At 42.0% G+C, this 11016-nt stretch overlaps 1 protein-coding gene across 1 annotated transcript in view; it reads left to right on the forward strand.

The window, feature by feature from the left end:
- Nucleotides 1-1175: 1175 nt before the first annotated feature.
- Nucleotides 1176-11016, forward strand: part of LOC130911437 (collectin-12-like) — a 10567-nt gene continuing 726 nt past the window's right edge. The window contains exons 1-7 of the mRNA XM_057829246.1: nucleotides 1176-1342; nucleotides 4044-4837; nucleotides 4898-5001; nucleotides 8931-9055; nucleotides 10662-10726; nucleotides 10836-10921; nucleotides 10990-11016. The exon at nucleotides 10990-11016 is cut by the window's right edge and continues 151 nt beyond it. Of these exons, the coding sequence (XP_057685229.1) occupies nucleotides 1279-1342; nucleotides 4044-4837; nucleotides 4898-5001; nucleotides 8931-9055; nucleotides 10662-10726; nucleotides 10836-10921; nucleotides 10990-11016 (1265 nt within the window). The 5' untranslated portion in view covers nucleotides 1176-1278. The remainder of the gene's footprint in view (nucleotides 1343-4043; nucleotides 4838-4897; nucleotides 5002-8930; nucleotides 9056-10661; nucleotides 10727-10835; nucleotides 10922-10989) is intronic.

Consider the following 11016-nt stretch of genomic DNA (forward strand, 5'->3'; position numbering starts at 1 on the left):
ACATGTTTGCACAGTCGTCGTATTGATTTGTATAATGTTGTTCAAGTCATACTAGCTGTTATAAATGTTCAAACTTGAATTCTTATTGTTTACAAGACATTTTCATATACTTAATGTTTAGACTGCATGTACAATTGTTAAACATGTTAAATTGAAAGCTGGTAAATAAAAAAGAGAAACAGTACAGAAAAGCAGTTTCTTTTCAGGTCAGTCACGTCAGCCTCTCGCCATAGTACACGCACACACACACCCACGCATCCCCCCCCACACACACACACAATTTAGTTTTTGTGTTTGTTTTTGTGTCTGTCTGTTTGTCAGTTTTTGTGTTTGTTTGTCTATCTGTCAGTTTGTATATTTGTTCGTGCCATGTGAGAGAATATTCTCAAAAGCTGGAGAGGTCATTAGCAAAAAGAGGAACCGGCTGAAACCAAATGCTGCTGAGATGATTCTGTTTTTAAATAAAAATGTGTGAATCACCCAAATCCCCATCCCAGTGTCACTAGCATTCTATACACCTACCATCAAGAGTTCCCTATTGCACAAGCATTTGCGTATTTCATTTAAAAGTAACACAACAGCTTTTTTTTGTTTGTTTGTTTTCATTATTATTATTATTATTATTATTATTTTTATTAATCTGGGGGAAGAATAAAGAATACATTTCAGGCTAGTGGTCAAACCCACTACTGCTCGCACATCAGACATAGTATATAACCACCATACCACCCACAGGTTTCATTGTTCAGATGACACTTGGTCATTTGGTTAGATGAAAATTCAATATATTTTTGTCCAGAAGATGTCACCACACTGAATTGTGTCAAATGCCTCGTAGCACGGAACCATCTCAACACATTTGCTTCAGCGGTACAGAAAGCAGCGGTGAAGCAGTGTCGTCTGTCGTGACTCACCACACTGATTCGTGGCAAATGCTTCATAACACTGAATGAACCATTTCGACACGTTGCTTGATATATATTTACTGCTTCAGAAAGCTAAGGTTTCTCCATCACTAGTACGACCCTAATTTCCAAATGTTCCACGTGACGTTGAGACGTGTTTGATGCACGAATTCTTCTTTGTTTGTATGTTTGTTTTCTTTTGATGCACGAGTTCTTTAGAGCGTCATCCTCCAGCCTTTGTGTCGTTGGACGTGCGTGCGTGCGTGCGTGACGTAGTCAAGCTTGTGTGTCTGTCACAGAGCGAAAGAGGCTTGCGTCGTATTAAATTCTCCTCTGAAGTTTATCTGGCTGATCTTCTATCTGGACCTGAGAGATGAAGAAGGCACAATCGCTCCTTTTCCAAGCGTTGACCGTGCTTGGCATTTGGGCTTCGCTTGGTGAGTTCACGTTTTTATTTGACTTCAAGGTTCACTGCAAACGTTGTTGGGACTGGATTTGTTTCTTCAGATCATTAGGGGATCAATATAAAAGGGCATTTTATTGGCCCCACCTCGGGGAAATGTATACTTGTCAGATTACTAGACATATTAAGCAAACTGTCAGTCTCATTTGAAACAATGGAAACAATACATAATACATCCGCGGTTTTGAGACACTTTCTGATCCGACTGTGAACTTTTGAAAAAAGGGTGTAGTAAAGCCTATTTAAAACTAACGACTGACTTTAAGCATTGATATACCACTCATTTAACTCACTGACCGCCACTGACTGAAAACCTGAAACATTCACTTCGGTTTGCCTTGGAAATTCACTTCGGTTTGCCTTGGAAGGCTGCAAATGGATTGGACGTCTAGCACCGTCATTGGCACAGAAACGTGAGAATCCATAGCCAGTCCTCCCAGTTAAGAATAAGCGCACTTCTGTTGTTGTCAGTAGTAAGCTAAACGAACCAAAATTATACATTAATACAAATGTATATATATAACTATTTTAAAACTATTAAAATTATTATGAATTAAAAAAATAACACTAAATATTACTATTAAATTTTATTATAATAATTTTAATAACTTAATAATAATAAATTTAATAAATTCATAATAATTTATTTTTTAATTTAATTTTATAGTATTATATAATACTATATTATTAGTAGTATTATTATTACTAAATATAATAACACTAAATATATAATACTAAATATTGACTAATGGCAGTTAAATACTCTTGTAGTTTAGTTTTGGTTAGTTTTAGTTTTATACTAAAGGGTCATAGTATTTACCTATGATATAAATAAATATCTACTTTTTTTAATTCCATTATAATCTTAATGATTTTTTTTAATCAATAAATTATCAATAAACCCAATAGATTTGTATTAATGTATAATTGTATTTTTTCATATATAAATAAAATTAACATTAAAAAATAAAAAATAAATACATATATGTTACAGTTCTACATGGACTGAGGTTTTCAATGCAACTTTTCACATTCCAGGTGTTTTGTTTCACATTGCGAGATGGATAATTTTGTATGTGGTGCCTGTGTGTGTGTTTTGTCATAATGTATCAAACGTAGGAAGAGAATGTCCAAAAGACATGTGCTTCAACACAACAGAAACTTAGCTCCAAAACCATTGTCTGTGATCTCAATTGATCTGGATCATGAATACATATAGGTTGAGGTGCTGGAAGGGGAGGGATAATTGAACTTTTAATGACCGAAGGGAAAACAAACAACAACAAAAAACCTGCAGTTGAACACAATCTTGATGACTTTTACAATTGTTGTTACAATATGATTAACACCCCCCACCAACACAAACCTATATAAAGACAAACCGAACACTTTAAAATGCAACTTTTTTTCACCTCGACCTATAACCTTACTCACCTTGTCTTCACTGATGCAAAAGCATCTATTGCACTTTCATATGACAGTTGTTTTGGAAGGGCACTTCTTTCCTGGACTTGGTGGGCTTGGACTTGGTGCTGATGTGGATAAGTTCGCTGTAAAAGATGGCCCAGAATGTACAGAGGCAGAAGGAAAATATTTCAGAAGAGCATCTAGAGAAGAAAGTGGAATCTTACATTATATTTGTCAAATAGCTGCTCATTGTCAAACCAGCATGATAGCGCCTAAAGTCTTGCAGCCTACTGTACCTGTCTATTGGACCCGGTCACTATCTTTGATGGGCGTAGTTGAAAGAAAATACATTCTTGAAGCACTGCAACTACACAGGACTATTCAATAATAATGAATTAAATAAAATAAGACAGCAAATAAATACCTATTGAATTTTTTTTTTTTTTTTACATGAACGTGATTGCCATTTTAATGAATTAATGACACATTTAAAAACAAATGTTTGCATTTAAATCCATGGCACTTTTAGTCCCCCATACCACAGAACTTTGAAATTATTAATGCATATTTTATGGTGTATTTGTATAATTAACCTTGCCACTTTTTTAGGCAAGGCAAATTTATTTGAAAGGCAAAATTTCACACAAGGTAAAAGTGGTTCACATCACATGAAAGTAAGCAAGACAATTTGGGTCCCCCATAGACTTTGTCCAAATTTCTCAAAAATTGGAGGGGGAGTAAATTTAACTGAAACTAATCAACAGCTGGCTGAATACTGAAAATATTTCTAAAACAACAGCCTGGCTAATGATACAGTATAATCTTTCTTTAGCACTAAGTCATATAAACTCTATGTGAATAACCGCTAGCTTGCAGTTGCGCTAAGTCTACGTGCTTATGCTGTTGAAAAAAAATCATCACAACAAACCTCTGTTTTTCTTCACGTTTATGGTCTCTTCTTTCTTTTTCTTCTGACCCGGAGGGCTTTTGTCTTTTCATGAAGTTGACGTCACCGTAACGTCGCTCAATTGCGGAGGCTAAAAATAGCACCTTCAGGTAGCTCACTCGTCTGCTGGGTGGTGAGACTGGGGTCTGTGGTGAAATTATCACATCACAGGAAAAAGTGAAACGGGCAGAGGGTCCACTAGAAAAATGATTTCATTATTATTTAAAGACTTATTATGAACGGTTTTGCTCTTCTTTTCTTTGAATTTTTTGAATACTGCTATCATCAAATATTATTTGAATATTTTTCTTGACGCCCTTAGGACGCTGCTGCAGGCCTACGAGCCCTCCTGCTACGCGCCCTCCTGCTACGCGCCCTCCTGTTACGCGCCCTCCTGTTACGCGCCCTCCTGTTACGGTCGCTCCTGCTACGGTCGCTCCTCCTACGGGCCCTCCTGTTACGGGCCCTCCTGTTACGGGCCCTCCTGTTACGGTCGCTCCTGTTACGGTCGCTCCTGCTACGGGCCCTCCTCTTACGGTCGCTCCTGCTACGGGCCATCCTGCTACGGGCGTTCCTGTTACGGGCCCTCCTGTTACGGTCGCTCCTGCTACGGTCGCTCCTGCTACGGGCCCTCCTGTTACGGTCGCTCCTGCTACGGTCGCTCCTCCTACGGGCCCTCCTGTTACGGGCCCTCCTGTTACGGGCCCTCCTGTTACGGTCGCTCCTGCTACGGGCCCTCCTCTTACGGTCGCTCCTGCTACGGGCCATCCTGCTACGGGCGTTCCTGTTACGGGCCCTCCTGTTACGGTCGCTCCTGCTACGGTCGCTCCTGCTACGGGCCGTCCTCCTACGGGCCCTCCTGTTACGGTAGCTCCTGTTACGGTCGCTCCTACTACGGGCCCTCGTGCTACGGGCCCTCCTCTTACGGGCCCTGATAAGAAGGTTGTATCGCCTACTCGACGGCCCAAGTCTGCTGAGGGCTGTCAGGCACCCTGGCGGCTCAACAACCAACATAGTTACTGCTTTGCCAATGACTCTAAATCTTGGGATGATGCCAAACGCTACTGTTCATCCAATGGGGGGCACCTGCTGATAATCCGGAGCAGCGCGGAGAGGGTGAGCGGCCTTTCACTAAGTGTCTCTCGTGCCCTTTAGTACTGATGCAATTTGTTTCAGGACTGGTTGAAAGAGCAACTCGATGGCTTTGACTACTGGATCGGCCTGAAGAGCCCATACCCGTGGAAGTGGATTGACGGAACTCCTTTGAAATCAGAACTAGCGTAAGCAGTATAAGGAAAGCGTAATGTAGACACGTAAAATTTGGGTACTTCCTACTCACTCATCACTATAACACCCAAAATGACAGCTGCACCCAAGGAAAAGTGCTTCTTCTTTGCTTTATAGGGAACTGAACAGCCTTATGTGGCGACTATTATCGATAAGATGATTGGTAAAGCACAACCGAATCAGAATCGATCAAAATAACATCCCTCAGCGTATCTGCTTTTTAACAGGCCGTTTAGTTAAAAAGAATTTCTGAAATGTTTTTTGACAGGCCGTTTTGTTAAGAAGAATGGTTCTAGTCAAGGCTGATTTATGCTTCTGCGTTCCGGTGACAGCGGAGCGACGCCGTAGGCCCTACGCCAGGGTTCACTAAATCCGGACCCTAGTGACGGGATCTGTCGTTCACTTGAGTAAACGAATCCATTCCGGATCGTTCAGTAAAAAGATTCGTTCAAACGAATCGTTCAACGAATCGTTCGCCCCCCTCATCTCCCTCCCCGTCCAAATGAATCGTTCGGTTACTGAACGGGAAGTGACGTTGCCGAACGAATCACCAAAGACCGCTTCGCAGTATAACTGAACGGGAAGTGACATTCTTGGTCCCTCCCTCTCTTGCACATTGACCACTCGTCGTAGTTTCAGTAATGAGTGACAGGCAATATCATTCTGCTTTCACAGACAGCCTCGTCTCCCTCCCACCCGCTGCTGCAAAAGCGAGGGAGAACTTCCGCGTCGTCTGTCCTAGTTCTATGGGCTCAAAATCATGGCTCGTGCTTGCATTTCGATTTAGGACACGGTTAAACATTTTCCTTTTGTGGGAGGAGTGGGGGTTTGGGGTCGGGGGCGCACGGACTTTCTTTAGCATGTTCTCGATCACATATACAATGCTGCTGCTAGCCTGCTACCAGCCAACGCAGCATGCTTGCTGTCACGAAAATAAAAATAAATCGAAAGTTTAATTTCTAAATGGATCGACCAACACATATTTACCTCTCACTCTGTTGTATTTTTGTTTTCATGCTCATCACTATTATTTTTAGTCACTATTGTTAAAACTATAAGTGTAAATAGCTAGTTTTCGAATGTGCTGCTCTGAAATAAAGACAATACTGCATTTTGATATTTGACAGTTTAATTGCAAATCAGTATTAAGATGATCGTACTGAATTTTTGCACTGGTATTAATAAATAAAATAATCCGGTCAGCTCCCCTGTCGTCCCCGCATCTCAGATCGTCAAATGCTGACGAGAAATGGTTGTTTGCCCTTTACGATGTCGCCTTTCTACCCTTATTAGTCTGTTAAGAAAAATGTAGACATATTGCGACATCTCCCGTGTCCGCGTGCGTTGTTTTGGGGCGCTTGAGTAGTGCATGATGGACGGATTGACATAATTTGTCAAACCAACCAACACCTGACACGGGGGAAAAAAATAAAACACTCGGAAAAAAATGACATGTATATACAGTTTCATTGCAAATCAGTATTATGGTGATCGTATTGACGTTTTGCACTGGTATTAATAAATAAAATAATCCGGTCAGCTCCCCTGTCGTCCCCGCATCTCAGATTGTCAAATGCTGACGAGAAATAATTGTTTGCTCTTTACGATATCGCCTTTCTACTCTCATTAGTCTGTTAAGAAAAATGTAGACATATTGCGACATCTCCCGTGTCCATGTGCGTTGTTGTGGGGCGCTTGAGTAGCACATGATGGACGGATTGACATAATTTGTCAAACCAACCAACACCTGACATGGGAAAAAAAAAATAAAACACTTGGAAAAAATGGACATGTGTATACCGTTTCATTGCAAATCAGTATTATGGTGATCATACTATTCTTTTTTTCTGTGCACATATGAGGTAAATATCGCTGCCATGAAGCCTCCATATAGTGACAGTTCTTTGCCCCCTTCATTGCCGTCACGCGACCGCAGCTCAGCTTTTGCTTGCCTCGTAGCTACCCGTGTTTTAAATTACTGTAAATTTGATAGTATGTCGTAATAGGTAGTCCCGAGTCTGTTGAGAAAAGTAGTACACTGAACCATGCTCGCTAGATTTGTGTGGTGTTTTTGTCTTTTTGAGCTGCATTTGATAGGCTCCACGTTAACAAATATGTGACAAAGTCCTTTCCTTTCATTTTTTGATTCGTTCACCGCATAGTCATTACTGGAAAGTCACGTTAGCAGCAAGCTAGGTCAGGAACCGGAGGACCGAGTCACTGAACGGGAAGTGACAAAACTCAGTCTTGCCCCCTTGCCTGCACGCTGGCTGCTTATTGGCCACACGTGGAAGTGAGTGACATACGCCCTGATTCTGTTTCCGGTCCCTCCCCTGCCCGCGATGAGGCTGGCGTCTGATTGGTCGTGTGCGATGTCAGAAGACGCTGCCGCTTGCTCAACGCCCTCCCACGCAGTGAACAAATACCAACTTCATAGAACGAATCAGTGCAGATGGTGATTAGTTCGGTCTCGTTCACCCAAACAATTCGTTCAAAAAGAACGAATCATTCGCGACCGATACAACACTACCGGACCCCGGTGCCACTTTTCCTGTCGTGTTTTCCACGTCTCTCTCCCCTAACACACCTGAATCAAATGATTATGTCATCAGCAACCTCTCCAGAAGCCTGATAATGATCCTGATTATATTGATTCAGGTGTGTTGGAGGAGGGAGACATGGAAAACACGACAGGAAAAGTGGCACCGAGGTCCGGATTTAGTGAAGCCTGCCCTACGCCGTCATTGCGCACTTGAACTTCTGCGTCACGGGAACACTTTGCTCTGTAACTCACCACCATGCCACTAGAGGAGGTGTGGGCTTGAACAATTTTGCGCAACCGAAAAGAGTGTATTTGCAGCTGCAGCTAATCAATACTGAACAACAAATGTTGACGCGTGGGCAACACAGAAGACGTGTGCGAATGTTTGAAAATGGCGGCGGTGTTGTGCTGAACCGGAAAAAGAGCGGACCAATCACAGTCCTTCAACGTTTACGTTACGCGCGTGTGTGTTAACGGCGTAGAATATCTTGCCGGAACTCCCTGACATAAGGGTAGGCACGGAGCCCTTTTTTTTTGGGGGGGGGGGGGGGGGGGGGGTTGTGCTTTTCGCACAGTTTTAAATAGAGCACACAATAAAACACAACAGGTTTCACACACACACAGTGGTTAGCACGTCGGCCTCACAGTCCTGGGATCAAGGGTTTTTTGAAAAACGCTCTGGCCTTCCTGTGTGGAGTTTGCATGTTCTGCCCATGCCTGCTTGGGTTTTCTTCGGGTACTCCAGTTTCCCCACATCCCAAAAACATGCATGGTAGGCTAATCGACCACACTAAATTGTCCCTAGGTACGAGTGTGTGCGCGCGAATGGTTGTTCGTCTCCTTGTGCCCTGCAATTGGCTGGTAACCGATTCAGCGCGTACCCCGCCTAATGGTTGTTCGTCTCCTTATGCCTTGCAATTGGCTGGTAACCGATTCAGCGCGTACCCCGTGTACCGCCCACAGTTATCTGGGATTGGCTCCAGCCGTGACCCTCTTGAGGATAAGCGGCTCAGAAATGGAATGAATGAAAGGTTTCACACATGCATTACAGCATTACAGTGAAACGAGGCATAAATGAGAAACTGATTCCCATATATCCATTATTTTTTCACTGGTTTACAAAATTCCATCTAAAAGTCCATCTAAGAAACACACGTGATCATTACAAAAAAAATCTTCTTACTGAGCAAAATCATATATATATATTTTTTAACTATATATTTTTAAGGATAATTTCATGTATTGATTTTGTTTTTTGTTTTTTTTTTTTTGCACTTGATTTGTAAATGCGACTGATGCTCAACTAGGGATGAGCTTCAGAGCAGCTGCCGAAAGGTTGTTTTATAGCAGGATCTCGGTATGAAAGGTACTTCTGTGCAGGCTCTGGGATGCAGGTGAGCCTAACCTCCAAAATGAAGACTGTGTTGAGATGGGGGGACGTCGAGGTCGCTTGAACGACCTCTCCTGCACCTCCCTTAGACGTTACATCTGCAAGCGATGCCAAGGTGAGTTGGCGCCTTCTGTTGGTGTGCACCAACTATACTACACTGTGCTTTCGATTAGAGCAGGGGATTCTCAAACTTTTTCCTGTGAGAGCCACATAACTTTTCCCTTCTCTGATGAGGGGCCGGGTCAGTTTGTAACAGAAAAAGTGTGACGATTGCAGGAGTGCCTAAATGCAAAAATGAATTGTTTTTCAGAAAGCCACAATCAAATAACCCTTTCTGGATTCTTCACGGAACAAAAGTAAATAAAATAAAAATAATAATATAAAATAAAGATAATATGTCAAGTTCAAAAATAGATCTTTAGGTAGACATAAGGAGAGAAGACACTCAGTTTTCTTGGCCAAGGAGAGCAACATGTGACTCGTGAGTCACCAAAATTGATCTCGAGGAAAAATATCCTCCTTGGTATTTTATTTAGGGGTTTGTCCTAAACAAAGATGGATGTCGCCCTAAGGGAGGGGAGAGCAAGCTGGAGACACCCATGTGGTTTTCGATTGGATATGTGTGTGCATGTAGGTGGAACTAAGTGAATACACATGTGGAAGCAAGATCTTATGTAAACAATCATATAAACAGTCAAAATAATCCAGACACTTCAGTTATGCAACGCTGCGGCCATGGATGGAAAATTGTCCTCGAAGGTCTAGACGGAAGTCCAGACGCCAGGTGCTGAAGATGCCTCGGAAGGTCTAGTTACGCAATGATGCGGCCATGAAGCAAAATAGTTGTCATCCCGACCCTCTTTTACCCTTTGTAACACTTAAGCATTATACTACAACCTGGTAGCAATAATCATTTACTGGTTATATAAGTAAGAAAAATATGGCATTATGTATTTATGGTATGTATGAGCACAAGCAAATATTCAATCAATCAACCAAGCAAATATTTAATCAATCAAACCTCGATAATTACCTCAACATAATATAATATTATCACTATTAATTAAATAGATAATAACCAAATAGCCCTCTGGGTTCTTCACAGAAAAAAGCCAGGAAATAAATAACACTATTGGAAAAAAAAGAAATTGATTGTTCAGGGGGCCGGACCGAATGTGGAGGCGGGCCGTAGTTTGGAGAGTGAATAATATATGAATGTGAGAGAATATATGTGTGTGAGGGTGAATATGTATGTGAATGGAGAATGTATGTGTGTGTGTGAGGGCCAGAATGAAAAATGTCTTGTACGGCCCCTCATATAGTTCAGTTAGTCTTTCGTCTACTTTAAGAATGAGCTTGCATACGATTGATAATAGAGGCCTACTTGTACCACTAATACTTTTTCCATTCTGAGAGATTCAGGCATCATTATTAGCTGCCTATCAATCAAATACATTTGCTTAGTTGGCAAATTGTGCACTATCATACTTCTGACTCCGAGGCTGCAAGTGTTCTGCGCTCATATACATCTGTGAAACGTGACCGTGTTGCGGACGCAGCTTGAATGTGGTCTACCGATGGAGCACAGGATCACATGGTGTGCTGATTATTTAGCTGGGAAGATTCATGGCTTCCTAATATGCAATGTGCTCACTCACACTTAAAATCTTAATGTCAAATCTCATGTGTCCTACCTTGGTTGATGTTTGTTTCAATACCAGATAGCGATGAGATTATGTACAACGGCATTAAAGGCACTTGCAACCTCCAAGTGGATGTGTACCAGGTGAGTTGACGATTGTATGAGTTGTAGTTGGCATGTTCTGGAGGTTGCCCATAGCGATTAGCGCTTGACTGATATATCAATTTCACGCTGCCTTTATGTGTGCGTGCAGGAAGTTTCCGAAGTGCTGTTCAAAGAGCGTCTATACGCTGGCTGCATCATCGTCATCCAAGGAAAAGTGAAGCCGAACCCAACCAAGTAATTGTCACCATTCCCCCACGTTGTGTTAGGTTCGCTGTTACAAGAACTACCTGTCTGTATTGCAGGTTTATCGTCCACCTATCTTTGGGCCA

The sequence above is a fragment of the Corythoichthys intestinalis genome, unplaced genomic scaffold, assembly GCF_030265065.1.
Source record: "Corythoichthys intestinalis isolate RoL2023-P3 unplaced genomic scaffold, ASM3026506v1 HiC_scaffold_45, whole genome shotgun sequence".
In the NCBI taxonomy this organism is placed as follows: domain Eukaryota; kingdom Metazoa; phylum Chordata; class Actinopteri; order Syngnathiformes; family Syngnathidae; genus Corythoichthys; species Corythoichthys intestinalis.